Here is a 20093-nt window from a genome sequence, read left to right as displayed (position 1 = left end):
CACTCTAGTTTTTTTTTGTGGATATTGTTAATGGTCGACAAACGTTCTGTAGTCCTTATTTTACATATTAGCATGAAAGCCTCGAGCATCCGGGAACACTAGGAGCCATGTAGGGGTCAGGCAAAGCATGAGCCCTTTTGTTCGCTGCCAGAGGCACGTAGACACCCTCACCGACTCTGCCGGATTGTTATGCCTGACCCAAAGATGCCCGTCGTTAGCGACGTGGCTCCTCCCCGATGCGGGACTGCACAGGCGCAGTGTAGTGTGTATGCTGCCTGCTCCTCCGCTGGCCCCCCGCAGGCTGCTGTCAGCACAGGGGGATACGCTCCGCCAATCAGAACGCGGCTTGTTGTGGTGCGACTCCGGTACGCGGAGCTCCGGGACCGAGGCCCGGGGTGGCGGAAGCAGTCACAGTTTAGAGAAGTGGGTGGGCAGAGTGAGGGTGGGAGAGAGCTGCGACCCCCTGGGAGGATAGTACTGATTCCTGTGGTAGCAGGCATCAGTGAAGAGAGTGTCAGAGGGAACAGTTCTGTGTCTCTGGGATCTCAAACAAGGGAGGGCAGCCCTTCCGCCTTCGTGGTGTACGGGGGCCTCTGTCATCGGGGGTGTAAATAACCTGAGAGGGGAGTCGAGTTCACTGACGGACCGAGGCATATCGAGGACCACCCGCCAGGGTTTCACAGGCCGCCCTGGGGCCCGGAAGGGAGAGAGGGGGCTCGGGAGAGTGGACTCACTCTGGTGTCCAGCCAAGGTGGGATACCCCGGGGTGTAGGACAGGAGGCCGCGCTGCCGGACCGCGGCACAGCGAGGGTGGACGACGCCCCCCGAGCCCCGAGGTGGGCAGAGGTCCGTACTCCCGGGCCCTGGTGCAGAGAGGCGGAAGAGCCTGGGGGCCACAGGAGGCCGAAGCCGCCGCACACCGAGAGCCGTACCATGAGGAGAGAGATGAACGGGGTCACTAAGAGCAGGTTTGAGGTGAGTGTGAAGACTCGCAGAGGTACAACAGTGAGTGAGATGTGTATCAGGTACACGAACTCAAGTACACAGAACAAGAAGGCTGACAGTACACTAAGTTATTGTTTTGCTCATCAGGCTTCTCGGTGGGATTGAGGGCGCGGGCACACTTGAGTGTTTCAGGATGCAGACGTATTTTTTTAAGATCTCATCGTGAAGGTACATTAACGAACAGGTTTCAAGGTGCGAACATCAACTGTGAATTTATCAGGATGTGCGTATCTGAAGCTCTTGTTGTAGTGGTTGTGCCTCGTACGTGTTACCGTCGTCCAGGTAACTCGTTTGGCACAATCTGCTCCTTAACTTTGTGTCACGGTCCCTTGCAACTGTCACGTTTTTTCGTCGGCGCTACTTGGGTACTGTCTTTTTCTCGGCCCCGTGCTCTACCCTTTTGCCTGCCCCATCTATGAGGTTTAACGTGTTGCTGGCATTTCTAGTGGGGGTAATTTTGGTTCTACACATCTCGTCGGTGTCACCTCTGGTGCGGGGGTAATGTTGTCCGGTACCGTTTGTGGACTAGTTAGGGCTACATATACTTTTTTGGGAACCATATGATCGCTTCTATTTCAATGTGGTGGTTACCGTGGAAGACACATATTATCTCTTGAGTTTATATATCTTTTGGGCAGATGTGGATCCGAGAAGTTGATATAGTCTGCGTGGAGAAATCCGAACCATTTTACTTTATCTATGTGCACTGTAAACAGCCACCCCACGGATTCTTTGTGAGGTGGAAGAAACGCTGTCCCATGAGCTAACTAAGCAGGTCTTTCAACACTGTACTGGTAGAACACTGCTCACATTATGTGCCCATGTCTTCGTTTTTACGAAATATGTTTAAATGCTCAAAGGGCTTGCTTTACAGACCTCCCTGGCTCAGGTGGCTGCTGGGAGCCTGGTACTGCCACTTGTTAACAGATCTGTTTATGTGCACAGGGGAAGAGTGCGGCCTGCACTGTACGTGTAAACAGTGCCCGGCGAGCCTGGGACAGGAAGGGATTAGGATTAAAGGCCGCATCAGGGAGGGGTGAGGGTGGATTGCTCACGCAGAGGAAGGGGTAAGTAAAGAGGCCACTGTGCTGCAAGTGAGGCAATAGGAAGTCTCTGTGCTGGGGCAAGACTGGTAGTCAGTTCGTACATCATTCTAGGACTCCGCGGCGCCCAGTACAGAGTTTTCCTTGTGACCAGCGTACTTTTATTTATTTATTTTAACTTTTTAATACAGCGCAAACCTATCTTCTAGGAGCAGCTTAGTTCCTTACAGAGAACATTTCTGTTGCGCCAGGGACAGCTCTTACAGAAGAGGAGTTGTACACAGAAGAGTGATTGACAACGACTTTATTTTTGACGCATTAGGCCTTTTAAGAGGTGTCCTGCGTGGATATAACTATGTCAGATAACCTAATATTTATTGGAGTGTGTTGAAAACATGACTTTTGGGCAGTAGTCATTTTTATTTTTACTTCACACATTAGCAATCCTTATTTCCAGTTTGAAGACTTATTGATCATTATTTACGTAGAAGTATTAAAGTTTAGATCTATTGAGAGAACGGGATTAGAACCCAAGTCTCTGGGTTGACTGGATAGTAACTAAATCAGTAGACAAAATCACCATATTAATTGATTATAAACCAACACTGAGCCACACAACATATACACATAAATACATTCAGACCTCATCACCGGGTATATTCACTGAATTGGCGAGTTTTGCACCGTAGTGTCAGCCATTATTGTACTAGCCAGAGTAATGTGCCTTAACTTAACTGTGCCACGCCGCTGGGTGGTGTCAATATTGTGCCATGCTTGGGGTCATGCCAAAATTATGTACTACGTGGTGACAAATTAAACTTTTTCTGCACGGCCACGTTATCTTGCACGTATTCTCCAGATAGGTATCATTAGCAATTGTGTGTATATTGCCTGGGTAATGTGACCGTGTTATACTCTGTCAGTGTGCTCTAAATGGAGACCTTGTAATTGAAGATGGGATCTTGTGAAAACTGTGGCAGCTTTAAATGGTCGTCGCTACACCAAAGGGGCTTAGAATGAATACTTCGTAGCAGGGTTCATGATCTCTTGTTGCTTCCTTTGGGAAAGCTATCTCAGAAGTGTGAAGGGGCAGCATTCTACCAAAAGGACGTCTATTTAGAGAACCCAACATTAAATAAACCAAGTGAAATGTTAAGGCAATGTTGGACCTTTTGGGGATTGTTAGTATGATTGAGTGAAAATCTGCAGCCTCTACTGGACCGTTTAACAGCAGCTCGGTCCATGCTGTCTGTTAGGGTTTATAAGGTCATGATCGGGTAAATGGCAATACCAGATCATACACTTCCCAGGTAATAACACTTTCTCTAGGAGTGTGAGCCCCAGATACTCTATTTGAACGCCAACACTTGGTCTGTGGAATACATGGTGGTGTCAATAAGCAAGTCCTTTACAATCGGGCATATTTGGTTATTACTTCTGGGCAGTAAGTTATGTTAAGCTAAAATGAATTTATATAGTGCGCGTACACCGGGATGGTTTCATGACGCTACCCTGATGGATACCTGTGCCTTAAGGAGTTACTCATAAGCATGTCGTAACAGCCAGGTTTTAAGAAGTTTTCTAAAACCTAGGAGGTCGGTGCAAAAGCGAATTTCAGAAGTAAGAGAATTCCAAAGTTTAGGGGCCAGGATAGCAAACCGTGCACCGCCTACATGCTTCAATTTAAATGAGGGAGTTGACTGGAATTGCTTATGGGCTGAGCTCAGATTACGTGTGGGTTCATGCCTTATAATTAGTCTGTTCAAAAATGTAGGACTTCTTCTATTTAGAGATTTGAAAATGAGGCAGCAGACTTTGAAGGCGCAGCGTTGAGTAATCAGGAGCCAATGTAGCTTCCTCAGAAGCGGAGTGACATGGTGGTTCCTGGCTTGATGGAAAATCAGACGCGCAGCTTGGTTCTGTACTAGCTGCAAGCCTTTTGATCAATATATGGCTATGCCAAAATACGAGTTGGCATAGTCAGTATGGGACACAACCATGGCAAGAGTAACCTGAATCGGAGCTTTCTGTGTGTGTAATCTTTGGATCTTTTTTATTTTCCCCAGATAGAAGAAACAAGTGGAAATTACTGACCCGATCTGGGACTTCATAGTACGGTCCTGGTTGATAGTTACCCCAAGGCTCTTGGCCGAACTAGAAGGGGATGGGTGTTGACCCAATTCCTTGGGCCAAAAATTAGGGCCCCAGGGATTTTTATGAATACCCCCTGTTAGAACCAGCTCTGTCTTATCCGGGTTACGTTTTAGATGGTTTCTGTTCATTGTTGTATATTGATTCTTCATGTAATATGGCTGACAGTAGTCATTAGCCCTTCCTTAGAGTTCTTTCCTCCTCAGCCTCCAAGAATACCTGTGTGTGTTCTAACCTGTACCAGAGTGTTCTACCGGTGTCAGTTGATGGTCTGGTCAGCTCGCTAGGTGTGTACTCAGCTGTGTCCTACAATCAATCTACATGTAATCAACTAGAAGTATCCTGTCATCTATTGCCAATATTTACAACATTCATCCATTCACTAATGACAGCACGGTGGACTGAAAAGTCTGGACCGAATTGGGGGAGTTGCTGATGGAAAATATATAGGTAATATATAAGTGTGAGCTGGTTAAACAAATACCTTATCCAGCAGTCCTCTCGGTCAAATGGGGGTCTGCTTACTTCACACATGCTGTATAAGAATGACATTTTATATTATAGTACATCACAAAGAAAGTTGCCCTAATCTGTTAAACAATTGCACTTTCTGTTAAATATACACACACACCCTCCCTTTAAATCGTTATTACTATTTTGTTAGGTAGACTCTATAACCAATGTGACATACCCACAGGAGCAATTGTTGCTGCTGAGAAACCACGGCCATATTACACATTCAACGCTAGCTCATGTGAGTTGTGACCCTCAGATCTGGAAACCATAATTTCATACCTGCTGTATCCACCCCAGACGGGGTCCTCCTGCAAGGTACTGTTTACAACTCAATCAATACGTGTTACACAGCTAAATGAGGCCCAGTTATAACCTTTAGGACCCTTAGCAACTTCTCATGAACCCCAGCTCAGTGCGTGCCCTTTCATACAACCATCTTCTTAGCATTTTTGTCCTTCTTCGGTAATCTCTAGAATCCTTCACCTCCCAAAAATGTACTCAGTTGTGTCACATTACTTTTTTCTCCTATACCTAAAAAGGCACATTAATGTTTTTTCACTGGTTTTAGTTCCTGTCTTACTTCTGTGGAGTTGCTCACGTCAGGGATTCCCCGTGAAGAACTCTCCCCTTCTTCTTAACCTGACTGACAGTCAAGTCATGAGATGTTTCATCTCCAAGTTGAGAGGTGGTTACAGGCCCCCCCTTTGTAGCCCTCTTAATGTCACTCTCTTTGATCTTCTATGATGACTGTCTGCAGTTTCGAGGCAGGAACCTCCTGAAGCAAAATGAGTAGCACTGATCACTTATTTCAACGGTGAAAGGGTGAGTCGATCCCACGTGGATTCAAATCTTTGGAGATCATGAAACTGTGCCAGTTCTCGACCCACTGAACTACCTTACTGTATTCTATTAAAGCAAACGTCCCAGCAGGGGGAATGGGATGTCTTGTATGTACCCCCCCCACCATCGCCAAACCAGAAGGGTTGAACACTGCTCAGAACATATATGCAGCACTATCCACATATGTATATTGTGAGGACTCCACAGCACGTACTTAATTCTAACCTTGTCTGCACGTTGGAATTCCAGAGCATCGATGCACTGCTAACTAGTTTGCATATACAGCTAACCGTATATGTGCCAAGGAGAGTCCTTAAGCATGTATGTAGAACTAACCATATATGTCCCCAGGGGATCAAGGGAGTATGTTCACAGCTTACCCCAGTCTTTTCCCAAACGAGCAGCAGGTGAGCATCATTAACCAAGTATTTTTCATTGGTGTCGCATGGCGTGAAGGCACACCATTAACCCTGTAGATTCTGCATAGCATATACACAGTAGTAGAGAAGCATGTGCCTATGGCGTCCAAATACCATGGACTTGCTCGGAGTGCCTGCTCAGGGGGGTCTCCATACAATGGATCGATTCCTAAAAATATATGTCCCGAGAGGGTCAACTTAGTATATGCTCCCCGTTAGTCGTGTGTGTGCTTAGATGGTTGTGTACACACCGCGCTATTTATGTATTAACTAGCAGAGATTATTTATTAAGATAAGGGACAAAGACGCAGACACTCATGATTGGATTGAAAGTGTCTTTTTACTTTGTCTCCTAATATTAAATGCATATGAAGGCTAATTAATTTAGATTAGAGTTTCTTTTCTTTGCGTCTAAAGTCTCTAAACCCACTTCGGAATCAGATAAAGTGTTCAATCTTGATGTGCTTGACGCTCACGTAATGTAAAGAAGTGTGCTCTATAGCACGGACGCACCCCATGACTGGCTGACTCGTACATGCAGCCAGTGGTTATACAAAGGGCCTGCTGGCCGGGCGCTAGCTTTATTGTTGTTGCGGTTAATGAGTCTGTAGCCTTTTGTGGTTGCTGCCGTTACTGGCGGCTCAATTAGCTGAACAGCAAGGAAACCTCGAAAAGCTATGCCGACTGACGGCTGTTGAAGGAGCAGGCTTGAGTGTATGCGCCCACAGTGACTCTTATCTATGTGAGTTGTCTCTGCAACAGGGGTCTCCAACCTTTTCTGTAACGAGAGCTATTTAAATTCAATGAAAATCATCCCGAGCTACTTAAAACTAGTGATGTAAAAGTTATCACCCCATTCAAGAGTGTCAGCAGTGATCACACCGGTGCATAAGCAGGGTTTCCAGTAATAATATCAAAATGGCTTTTGACAATTTGAAATGAGATATTGCATGTGTAGTACATACAAACCATAGCTGCAACCCCCCTGGCACCAAGGTATAAATAGTAGTAATACATCTCTCCAACTCTAAAAGCTTTAACCACACTTTAAAGATTCAACTATTTTTCTACATACATCAGCTTATGAGTTGTGAAAATACACAAATTTGCGTCTTGAATACATGCTTTTTAATTCTGATATACATATAATATTCAACCAAACAAAAGCTTCGATAATCGTAGCTGGCTGCACACAGGAGAGCTACTCGTTGGCGACACCTGCTCTGGAATGTGCACCATGGCAAACTCTCTTGTCTGTGTGAACAGGCTCGGGAGAGTGCCACAACTCCAGAATGGCTGATCCAGAAGGAACAGACTGAAGTCTGAACAGTGATTTTACGCAACAACGTTTTGCCTTGCTTGGTACTTCCCAAAATATCAATCATACTTAAGTCAGCACCACCTTGCACACTTGTGAGCTTCTAAATAAGCGGCTCACAGGGGCCTTAACATCGATGTTCTTGCCAGTGCTCTTTAGAGAGGACATTAGGATTCATCAGTATGTCAGAGATATTTTAGTGGGTCTGAAGTCTCCTAAAGCACAGCCATCGAGTGACTCAAAGGCTGACTTTCCCTCTTCCAATCCCGGATAGCTTGAGTCTCCCTTCATTTGATGACCTTCTATACTGAATTTATTCTCTTAGTCAAGTATCATACAGGTCCACACCCAAGAGAGAGCACCTCTAAATTAAAGTGGATGGACCACTTCCTTCCTCATCACAAGTGTAAAATCTCGCCTTTTCATCATTGACCGCTCATTCAAAAAGACATATTCCTAAGAAGCAGTCTGCTTGGAGTCATCCATCACCCCTGCTTGAACTCCAAAGCGAACTGCCTGAAGCACACTTTACAACAACTGTCCAGGCCCTATTCGTTTCCCACCTGGACAGCAACGCCTAGCATTGCTGCCATCTTTCTGGTTGCATTGAAGTGTTATCCAGGCTGCCGTTGGACTCCTAATAATTTTCAGGAAGTACAAAACATAACTTTGATCTCAAAAGTACCTCACTGCTGACCTCCATCGTTTTCTAAATGCGCCCTTTTGCTTGCAAGTCAGTATCTAGTAGCACAGAGACATAACTAGTTGAAAGTTTCTCAATGGCAGGAGGCCCACGTAACACAAGAAATTATGATAGAACCACTTGGAAAGCCGCAGGCGTTAAAAGCTATAGCGCAAAATCCTACCACACATTGGTATAGGTTCTCCATTTGAGAAAATAAATCCTACTCCTTTTCTACTAATACCATGTAATCCATCATTAAGAAAAAGAAACACTGCTCATTGGGTCTCGGTCAGACAGTGAAAAAAAAACCCTGTTAGCAACTCTGTACACAGATGCAAAGGAAATCACAGTTGGACAGTCTGCATGCGCCTTACCGCCACGTAAACATGGCATCAGAACAATGTAGTTGGCAGTGTGGATGCACTCAAACATCAGCCCTTACTTTTGGCAAATGGCTAATCTTTCACCCTCGTGGTTAAAAGAAACGACAAAATCCTATTGAAATTCACTTGGACCTTAAATACAGACCGCATAGTGTGTGCAAACGCAGACAGCAGTGTGTGTGTGAATACACAAACACAGCTGGGTGACAAACAGATCAGCATTAATCCATTAAATACACCGGCCTGACCACAAAATAACTGATTACTGGCACTCCTGTCAGTCTCAGATCCCAGGACCATGCTGAGAGGTTTCCCCATAGATCCAAGAATGGTAAGGGGCTATACAAATGGCAGAAATATGTATACGGCTGCTTTTCAAACAATTGCTCAAAGGGCACGATTGTTGCGGTTAGTGTTTGTGGTTTTTGTCTTGGGATGGCGCAAGTAGGTCAGCTTCTTGTGTGGGTGCACGCGGTGTTGGGCTTGGACCTTGCGCATCATTTCAAGCTAGGGAGAGGGCACAAGCCTGTGAGTGTGCACTGTGCCTTGTTGCCGCGGCCGTTGGGGAGGTTTCGCCAAGAGACTAAATACCGTTCATTAATATTGCTGTTTTAAAGGGGCTTACCTTAAAACAAAGTTTATATTTGTGGTCTTCTTTTTTGCCGATGGTTGCTGGGATTAATAAATGTCCTAGCGCGGATGCAGTGGTGTTACTAAGTTACAAGGGAGTTACAAAAGTGTTTGTTATTATCTTAAAATGGGTTGTTGGCAATTTACAGAAATGCAACAGAAGAGATTTAGGCAGACACGTGATAGTCTAAGCTGTGTTCAGAGAGAGGAGGCGTGCATGAATGGAAAGAAAACAAGTGTAATTCCTAGGTAAACAAGCATTTGCAATGCAATAGGTCTCACATTAGGAAAGTTTGAGCTATTGGTATTGTAAATGACAATTTTTTTATTTATGTGTTGGTTTTGAAAATAGCGAAATTAATAGCTGTCATTTACAATCCCAATAGTTATAACTTTCGCAAATGGTACACCTATACCATTTGTAATGCAATATTTGTTGTATTTACGTGACTTAGATGTATTGATATTACAAATAACAATGGCTTTTAATTTTTTAAATAATTAATACTTAAATAAAAGTTATTGTAATTTATAACAGCAATAGCTTAAACTTTTGTAAATAACTTTTGTGAAGATTATGTTCAGTGTATTTTATTGTGATGAAAATCCAAGAACAGAAGTGAAATATTAACATCTTTTTGTGACATTTGTAATAAAGCTTGAAACATTGAGAGAACATAATTGAACCAGTTGTTGTTGAATGGTTGTACAGATTGATGCTGTGATGGTGCTGAGTGATGTTGTGGTGGCTACGAGTGATGCTGTGGCGTTCAGTGATGTTGTGGTAGCGCATAGTGATGTTGTGGTGCCCCTGAGTGATGCTGTGGTGGTGCTGAGTGATGCTGTGGTAATGCAATAGAGTGCGATAGACGGAGTGAGGGGCGATAGACGGAGTGAGGGGCGATAGACGGAGTGAGGGGCGATAGACGGAGTGAGGGGCAATAGAAAGAGTGAGGGGCAATAGAAAGAGTGAGGGGCAATAGAAAGAGTGAGGGGCAATAGAAAGAGTGAGGGGCGATAGAAAGAGTGAGGGGCGATAGAAAGAGTGAGGGGCGATAGAAAGAGTGAGGGGCGATAGAAAGAGTGAGGGGGGATAGTAAGAGTGAGGGGCGATAGTCAGGGGAGATAGAGAGATAGTCAGGGGCGATAGATAGTGTAATTATGTGGCACTGAGTGGTATTTGGAGTCTATGTTGCGTTGAGCGCAGTGTAAAGATGTAGCATATTATTATGTGGCACTGAGTGGTATTTGGAGTGTATGTTGCATTGAGTGCAGTGTAATTGTGGCGTGTAATTATGTGGCACTGAGTGATATTGTGTGGAGTGTATTTTGTATTCAGTAGAGTGTAATTGTGTGGTGTGTAATTATGTGTCACTGAGTGGTATTCGGGGATTCCGCCCGGGCCACTCAACTGATTCAGTGGTCCTGTCCGTCCTAGACGAGCTAAAGAGCAAGGCGGACTCCAACTTACCTCAAGCCTTGGTGCTCCTTGACTTGTCCGCTGCGTTTGACACGGTCGATCATTCCATCCTTCCCGGCCGTGTCAGCGCAGCGGGCGTTCGGGGCACTGCCCTCTCTTGGCTTGCCTCTTTTCTCAAAGGGCGGACTCAGGCGGTCCATCTCTCCGGCTTTTCTGCCTCTACCCGCCTGGTTCCTTGTGGGGTCCCCCAAGGTTCTTCCCTGTCCCCCCTCCTTTTTAATCTTTACATCCACCCCCGTATTGTTTCTCTTCTAGAAATGGGGGTCTCCGTGTATAATTATGCGGATGACCTCCAGCTTGTATTTGATCTTTCTTCTTCTTCTGACTCCCTGCCGAAATTTCATTCTACCTTTGTTTTCATTTCTGAGTGGATGAACCACAACCAACTTTAACTCAATCCGGACAAGAAGGAGCTGGTCCTGATAGGCGCTACCATCACCCCTTGGTCCGCCGCCTTTTGGCCTTCCATCTTCGAAACCCCCCCCTCCACCCCCACCCCCTGTACCGGTGGCCTCAGTTAGGACCTTGGGCATTAAAGTCAGCCAGGACCTCTCCATGCATGCCCAGATTAGTTGAGTTGTTTCCTCCTGCTTCCTATCCCTCCGGATCATTCGGAAAGTCTCCTATTTCTTTTCTCCTGATGCTCTCAAACTTATTATTTTGGCCATGATTCTTTCCCGTCTTGATTACGGGAATAGCCTCTACGTGGGTATCCCTGCCTATGAACTTCGCCGTCTACAGGCTATCCAGAATCAGGCCGCCCGCCTTATTCACCACCTTCCCAAGTTCCACCACATCACTCCTTTTTTGAAATCCCTTCACTGGCTCCCCATTTGCCAGAGGTCCCTTTTCAAGATGGGATGCCTAGCCTTCATGGCCCGTGCCCGCACTGCCCCGGTTTTCATTAATTCCCTCATCAGTCCCTACACCCCCAGCCGTACCCTCTGCTCCTCCAATCAGGCTCTCCTTAATGTCCCTCGTTTCCGCAGGACCAAAACTGTAAGTACCAGATTCTCTGTTCTAGCTCCTCGCTTCTGGAATAGTCTTCCGCTGTCCATTAGATCCATTCCAGTTTATTCACAATTCCGCAAGGCGCTCAAGACGTTCCTGTTCTCCCAAGCGTACTCCTGCTGATCTTCACCTTGGCAGACTTCTGTGCTTCTCAGCCGAAACTCTAGCGCCAGGAAGCCGCTTGGTCACAGTGCGCTCTATCAAGATCTTTTAACTTGAACTTGAACTGTATGTTGCATTGAGTGCAGTGTAATTATGTAGCATATAATTATGTGGCACTTAGTGGTAGTGTGTGGAGTGTGTGTTGCATTCAGTAGAGTGGAATTATGTGGCATGTAATTATGTGGCACTGAGTGGTATTTGGAGTGTGTGTTGCATTGAGTGCAGTGTAATTATGTGGTGTGTACTTATGTGCCGCTGAGTGGGATTTGGAGTGTATGTTGCATTGAGTGCACTGTAATTATATGGCGTGTAATTGTGTGGCACTCAGTGGTGTTTGGAGTGTATGTTGCATTGAGTGCAGTGTAATTATGTGGTGTGTAATTATGCTGTACTGAGTTGTATTTGGAGTGTGTTGCATTGAGTGCAGTGTAATTATGTGGCGTGTAATTATGTGACACAGAGTGGTATTTGGAGTGTATGTTGCATTGAGTGCAGTGTTATTATGTGGCGTGTAATTATGTGGCACAGAGTGGTATTTGGAGTGTATGTTGCGTTGAGCGCAGTGTAATTATGTAGCATATAATTATGTGGCACTGAGTGGTATTGTGTGGAGTGTATGTTGCATTGAGTGCAGTGTTCATTGCGCACACATAGCGCCGCGGTTTGGTAAAGTGAAAGCGCCAAGGAGATGTAAAAAGTCACGTACCAGGCGCATACACACACACGCAATGGCGATATGGCAAGTGTAAAGGATATATATGTGTGTTGAGCACTGGAAGATTAAGTGCTGTGTCCGATTAATTACAAATTATTTATCAACATTGGTAGGCTGATAAACCAAGCAGACTAGCACAAATTTGAGCCTGTGACTATTGGGTGTGGCACATATTCCTGCAGTTCGTAGGCACCCTAGTACACTCAGCAATCAAACCAGAATATAAAGTGCCGCAATGTACATCATTGCGCACACATAGCACCGCGGTTTGGTAAAGTGAAAGCGCCAAGGAGATGTAAAAAGTCACGTACCAGGCGCACACAAACACACACCTCTTTACATTGCTGCCTCTAAAGCATTGCAGAAGCGCCCGGGAACGATCGGGCAGATGTGGCCTCTGGCTTCTCTCCCCTGCGTGGTATGGTAATTCTTGTATATATCTGTACTATAGCGCTAACATCATTGCGCACACATAGCGCTGTGGTTTAATGAAGTGACCAGTGGCTTGCTCGTATTCCGTACATCTGTACCCCGTGTGCTTGTCAGAACTTGCATTTCATTTGCCTTTTTGTAGCACCTCCTAGTAAAGAGCTATAATATTTACTGGTTAACCTATAAAAAAATAGTTGATGAATAATTCGAAAATACATTTAAGTAGAATGTCCTCAAATAGGTCGTAAATTGGCGGGGATGGGGGGCATTACGTGCCACATTTGTGGTATGACATTCGGGGTAAAGCTAGTGAAAGCGTCAAGGAGATGTAAAAAGTCACGTACCAGGCGCACACAAACACACCTCTTTACACTGCTGCCTTTAAAACATTGTAGAAGCGTCCGCAAACGATCATGCAGATGTGTCCTCTGGCCTTTCCCCCTGTGTGGTATGGCAGTTATTGTCGAACCAAACCAAGGCGTGGCAGCCAGAAAGTGACTGAGGTAAACGGTTTGTTATTACACATTGGTGCGGCAGTGACTTCTCTGCGGAGAACACTAAATGTCACTGCTTTACAAGAAACAGCAAGATCAGGACATACACCAAGTGGGAAGAAGGGAACTTAATGTCGATGGGGATAACTAAAACGACAGCTTTAGGAAAGAGGTAGCTCAGGAAATCCTGTGTCATCTGGCATGGGCATGAGACTGTTCGATTTGGACTGGGGAGTAACAAGCAGGTTCTGATATCAGAGGGGGCGTTAGGTGTCACCTGTGATCTTGTCATAGACGTAGGCTGACCGGTCTCTTGAAAAAACAAGGGAAACCAGGACTGGGTGAGAAGGGAGGGCTAAATGCCAGCAGGAAGGGAGAGGGTGACAAATGGTGAGCATTTTGCGGCCGCTTTGATGTTCTCAGTGGCCGCGCAGCTCACTGAGAACATCAAAGCGGCCAGCGAAATTGCTCCCAAAACCTGCCGGCGGACAAATGGTGCGCGTGCCCGGCACACATGCACTGTGTCCGATCTGCAGACTTTGGGAGCATTTTTGAAAGCCCTACTATACTCTCGCAGCACAACGCATGCTCGTTGCTTCAGCGAGACCTAAAAAGGAGGGGTGACAGAAGTTTTAAGTTAATGTCAGTTTTAGGAATAGAGAGAGAGCTTTTTGACATAGGATGCAATCTGAAGAAGCAACACTGAAAGAAATCACTTTAATTTTCATGTGCTGTATTAGGTGCTTTTTTATTGGCAATGGATTCTGGGGAAGTGTGTCACCTGCTCTGCTACCACTAGACCACCGCAGTCTCCAAGCTTCGCATCTCACCTGATCTTAAGAGATCCCCTGGACACACGGTCTGCAGGCACTTCTACATCTCCTTTCTACTGTATAGCACACTGTCTCTTGGCGGAAGGAGTAGGAATAGCTTAAGATATTGAGGAGCATTAAGTCCTGTTTTCGTCTGAAGCTGTGAATCTGCTTCAAGTAGACACTGTGCTGTCATCATTCATATGATGAAAGCACTGTGTACCATCTCCACACTCTTTGTTAGTACGTACCTGGAGGCGCACCTCAAGAGCATTTTGCGCTCACCCCTAGCTCCTTTACTTCTCTTGAGACCACCGTGAGCTCACTCCATGGACTATCTTTCACACCTTTAAAGCACTGCCAGCTTACTTCGTGGGCTAATGTACATACCAGGGGGCACTGTGCGCTCACTGCACACCCTGTAGTATGTATTTTGAAAGCACTGTGGGCATGCTCTATGGAATATCATACACACCTCAGGAGCATTGCTCGCTCACTGCGCAGTACATAGTACATGTGTGTGTGTGTATATATGTGTGTGTGTGTGTATATATATATATATATATATATATATATATATATATATATATATATTATATATATATATATATATTATAAATATGTGTGTACACACACATGGGTGGGGAAGAAGCAGCACGGATGGGGGTGGGTGGGGAAGAAGCAACAAAGACAGAGCGTGGGAGGGGGAGATGCAAGACAGACATGGAGTGGGCGGGGACGATGCAACACGGATAGTGGGTAGGAAGGGAAGAAACAAGACATTTTTAATGTCATGCTTCTTCCCCCCTCCAACCCCCTGTCTGTGTTGCTTTTTCCCCGCCCACCCCTCCTTTCTTTCTTTTTTTTTTTTTTTTTTTAAAAACCTTTATTGAGTAACAGGTATAAGTACAAGCGCAGGCCTACAACCACAAGGGTCGGCCGCAAAATCAGGAGAGTCAAAAGGGAACAACATCAATGTGTACGGCAGGATGAATACAGGATAGACGAGTAGTGAAATCGTTACACAGTAAGCGCCAGGATAAGAAAGGTTTCATTTTATGATGTATAGAGGAGGCAGAAGCCATATCTACCCATGTGTCATGCAACATACTCAGAAAAAGAGGGGGGGGGACGAGAGGGATGCAGCCCACTACGCACTCAAATAACCACAGTAGAGCAAAGCCCAGATACATCCAATGCCCATCAAAGGTTCAAAAATAAAGGACAAATCGTAGCAAACAAGTATATGGGTCACCGCATAGACCGCCCTCCCGCCCCGAAAAAGGAGAAAGTGCAGACACCTACGAAACGAAGGAGAAAGAACAAAGGGACATAGCCCACCCCCTAGAAAGAAAGCAAAAAAGGGACCATAGAAGAAAACAAACTAAAATAACAAACACCCCCCCCCACCCTACATCACTGTAATGGCTATGGCCTATCCCACTAAACAGCGTGCCTGTCGCCCAGAGTCACCCGAAATATAGAAGAAAGAGAAAGGGAATAATAACGAAGGGAAAAAGGAGAAAGGGATAAAAGGAGAGGAAAAAGAGGGAAAAGAAGGAGAGGAGAGAAGAGAGGAGGGGAGCCAGCGATCGAAATACAAAACACCACCCCACCCGCAATAACGGATCACTAGTCGAGGTCAAAAAAGGATACTGAGAAAAGCCTACATAAAGGATGAAGACAGGAACTGTCCAAATGATGAGGCACGGAGATGCCAATTAACAAAACAAAAGTCCCGCAGGCACCCAGGCACGATCACCCCTGTCCACTTCTATGAAAAGCCGAGCTGCCAGACCCCGCCACGACCAGGAAACAGCATGATACAGTGGGTCCATACCAGTCAGGGAAAGCAAGTGGGATCTTCACGGAACACCGTCTCGGTGAACAAAAAGCAGCCAGGAAAACTCGGCAGCAGTCAGAATGCAAAAGTAACCCAAAGATCCACGTGGCCAAGCACAAAGTCCGGGCTGTCCAGCACAAAGCAAAGAAATCAGGATGTAGGAAATACTGCTGCATCGGCACCGGGTCCACTTGATCCCATGGAATCGAACACCCAGCCGGATATCCCAGCACAGCAGCTGGAGAAGTCTCAACAATACCAACTCGGGGAGACGACACCGCGTCACAAAATGGCTGAACAACTATGGCGGCGATCCGCAACTCCAAGTCCCGGCAGTGCAAGGACAGGTCGATCCGCAGAGCACCCAGGGCGAACAAGATAGTACTCCGTGTAGGGGCCGCCCGAATCAAACGAGGTCTGGGGAGAGCAAATGCAGCAACGTCCCTGTCTCCAGGAGGAAGACACTCCGAGGGGCCATCCGCCATCTTGTGCATATCGCCCGCCGCCATTGTCGCATCCGCCGCCAAGCCCACCAGGAGTGCCGGAGGCCCCAGGACACACAGCCGATCCGCGGCGGATGGCGCTCGGCGGAGAAAGGAGAGTCACCAGAAGAACGGGTGCGCCCCCCACAACACCCGGGGGAGCCCTGCACCGGGTCCCAGGCGGGACAATCAACAGGAGTGGGCTTCTCACCCGAGGGGTGCCGGACAACGCAGCTTCTCTTCTTCGGGCCGGCAGGCAATCAGGCATGCGGGGTGGCCCACCATCGGGGGTGGGTCCGCTCCGGCGCTTCCGGCTCGCGGCTCTCAGGCTCCCACCATCGGGTCTCTTCAGCGGTTCCGGGCCGCCGGCACTCCGAACACCTCCGGGCAGACACAGCACTCGAGGCCCCGGCGTCAGGGCCGGGAAGGCCAGCAAGGTTACAAGGGCAGAACGCAGAAACCACTGCACGCCAGAGCCCCGGAAAAAGACGGTAAGTGAAGGCTCTTCCCAGGTAACCAAATTCGGAACACCCCGATCAGGATTAAAGACAGGATAGGCGGCGGGGAGGAAGGGATCTCGGAGCGAGACGTTTATGCGACTGTTCCGATCGCCATCTTGGCTCCTCCCCCCCCACCCCTCCTTTCTTGTTGTTTCTTCCCCTACCCCGTCCGTGCTGCTTCTTCCCCGCCCACCCCGTCTGTGCTGCTTCTTCCCCGCCCACTCCGTCTGTGCTGCTTCTTACCCGCCCACCCCGTCTGTGCTGCTTCTTCCCCGCCCATCCCCGTCCGTGCTGCTTCTTCCCCGCCCATCCCCGTCCGTGCTGCTTCTTCCCCGCCCATCCCCGTCCGTGCTGCTTCTTCCCCGTCCACCCCCGTCCGTGCTGCTTTTGCATTTGTCACCCCGAGTGGGATGGGTATGCTCAGACGTGAGTCCCATGCTCTCCACACCACTGGAGTCAAGCTATCCAGGCTGATGACGGCTGATAGCCAGAAACCGGTCCTTGGATGCTTGATTCCGGTCCAGGAAAGACATGGCTTGGCAGTTCGGGCTGGACTGTTCCCATGAGGCACAGGGTCAAGGCTGTTTTGCATATGGCCATGTCTGACCTGGGGTGGTGTGGAGTGCAAAAAAACGATGGATTTAGGCCCAGATCTCTGTACTGGGGTGAATGTATGACATTATTCTGCATTCTGTCCATCAATTGTTGTTTTCGTATATGTGTGTACACACACACATGGGTGGGGAAGAAGCAGCACGGATGGGGGTGGGTGGGGAAGAAGCAACAAAGACAGAGCGTGGGAGGGGGAGATGCAACACAGACATGGGGTGGGCGGGGACGAGGCAACACGGATAGTGGGTAGGAAGGGAAGAAGCAACACTGGTAGGAAGGGAAGAAGCAAGACATTTTTAATGTCCTGCTTCTTCCCCCCTCCCAACCCCTGTCTGTGTTGCTTTTTCCCCGCCCACCCCTCCGTCCTTGTTGTTTCTTCCCCTACCCCGTCCGTGCTGCTTCTTCCCCGTCCGTGCTGCATCTTCCCCGTCCGTGCTGTATCTTCCTCGCCCACCCCTGTCCGTGCTGCATCTTCCCCACCTACCACCATCCGTGCTGCTTCTTCCCCGCTCACCGCTGTCCGTGCTGCTTCTTCCCTGCTCACCGCCGTCCGTGCTGCTTCTTCCCCGCTCACCGCCGTCTGTGCTGCTTCTTCCCTGCCCACCCCCGTCGGTGCTGCTTCTTCCCCGCCCACCCTCGTCGGTGCTGCTTCTTCCCCGCCCACCCCCGTCGGTGCTGCTTCTTCCCCGCCCACCCCCGTCGGTGCTGCTTCTTCCCCGCCCACCCCCGTCGGTGCTGCTTCTTCCCCGCCCACCCCCGTCGGTGCTGCTTCTTCCCCGCCCCAGTCTGTTGCTTTTTCTCATCCCAGTCTGTGTTGCTTTTTCCCCTTAATTAATCACAGAGGCATACAGTTCCTAGAATCTGGGAAGGGGAGGTCTTTTCCAAAAGTGCCCTCACACACCCGGAAGGATGTCATGCTTCATCATTGGGCGTGCTCCTCGTCGGACCGGCGCTGCAATGTCGGACGGGCACCCGCGAAGGGGCTCTTTAGTCGAGATCTTTTGGTGATGAAGCCGGTGGGTGAGTGCGGTGTGTGGGCTGGGTAGTGTGGTGAGAGTGAAGAGTAACATATTGTGTTTATTATCACAGGACCCTAGCCTAACTAAAAGTATGGGCCTTGACTGGAAATTATGATCCTATAGAGCTGATGTTGTGCATAAGGTCAACATGTTTTGTGCCTAGTAGCCCCTAGCGGGTCCAGTGGCACTTCATCAGGACCAAAGTGAATAGAAAAAGTACTCGAGCATTACTGGTTTACCATTTGGCCAATTAGTAACCAGATGCTGATAATGCCTCGGATTATCCCCCGGTGGAAGACCACAACCGATAATGGTTAAAGGCCGACGGGGATGGCAGAGCAAAGCTCTGATGGTAGTTCTACAGAGCTGATGGCTTTGATCCTACCCTTACTCTGGGCCCCTCCCATCCCCCAGTCTGTGTTGCTTTTTCTCCTCCCGCTCCCCCGTCTGCTACTTTTTCCCTTCTCGCTCCCCGTCTGTGTTGCTTTTTCCCGTTCCCACAACGCCCGTCTGTGTTGCTTCTTCCCCTCCCACCACCCCGCTTCCAAAGCCATTATGGTCTCGCTCTTTTCACAAGATGATGAAGACTCTGGCGAGCTGTTTTTTGCTTTGCATTACCAAAATATATTTAAAGGTGACGTTTGAATGTAAATTAATGCTGAGTTTGTGAGGACATACTACTTTGCTTCTTGCCAGAGAACATTTACTACTATGACCGTTATTCATGCCGAGGTATTTCATCCTCGTTTTTGTGACATTACCATTTGTATGAATCAGGCCACTGCTGATCATCCAGCATGGAGTGGTCACTTTTGTATTCTTGTTGGATGCGGTTTCCATTGTAACAGTGAATATTAACATCTCTTTAGATTTATTCATCCAAAGTAGCTCTTGTTGCAGAAAAGATTCTAGTCTTTGGCACTGTACTGCCACTGAATTATTAATCGTGTGTGCAAGTCTAAAGGCATCCACCGGCCCAATCATCAGTTTACTGCTAACTCTGCAATCGTAGTGACTGGTAGCCATACCAAAGAGGAGTTCTTTACTTGGTCCTTATATGTGAACACCTTGCTTATGCAAAGACTTATGTTATTTAACAGTAGAAGCAAGTCCCACAGAACGATGGAGGGGGTTTTTACAGCACTTAGGTATCCAGTTACATTACACTAGGCCTCGTGCTGTGCTAAACCTAAATCTGCTTTGCACCCTGAAGAGGGACTGGCACCCAAAGTCTTGTTCTGTCAGAACCTAAGGTGGGCAGATACCTCGAAAGGGGTTCGCCCAGGAATTAAAGTGACCACTTTTGCCCCTCTACTACCTCCCCACCCCCCTCCATCCCATGGGTAAGCAATGGCTTCCCCACAACCTCAAAACTGCTGGTTTGTATTAGGTATTTCATACTGCACACTTGCTGTTTCTAAGCACTGCCACTATTACCTAATGTAAAAGTACTCGATTTACTGATATCCGAAAGTTGTCCTTACTTGCATTAGAACTGAAGAACTGTACATCGAAGCAGGAAACAAGTTCCCTGGCCAGCA

At 47.5% G+C, this 20093-nt stretch overlaps 1 protein-coding gene across 2 annotated transcripts in view; it reads left to right on the top strand.

Annotated features, from left to right (window-relative positions):
* Positions 1-232: 232 nt before the first annotated feature.
* Positions 233-20093, top strand: part of FBXL20 (F-box and leucine rich repeat protein 20) — a 604101-nt gene continuing 584240 nt past the window's right edge. For both annotated transcript variants that reach the window (XM_078645644.1, XM_078645643.1), the window contains exon 1: positions 233-975. In XM_078645644.1, the coding sequence (XP_078501770.1) occupies positions 934-975 (42 nt within the window). In that variant the 5' untranslated portion in view covers positions 233-933. The remainder of the gene's footprint in view (positions 976-20093) is intronic.

The sequence above is a fragment of the Lissotriton helveticus genome, chromosome 5_1 (genome assembly GCF_964261635.1).
Source record: "Lissotriton helveticus chromosome 5_1, aLisHel1.1, whole genome shotgun sequence".
NCBI lineage: Eukaryota > Metazoa > Chordata > Amphibia > Caudata > Salamandridae > Lissotriton > Lissotriton helveticus.
The sequence above is the reverse complement of the archived record's forward strand: the minus strand, read 5'-3'. Positions and strand labels throughout refer to the sequence as shown.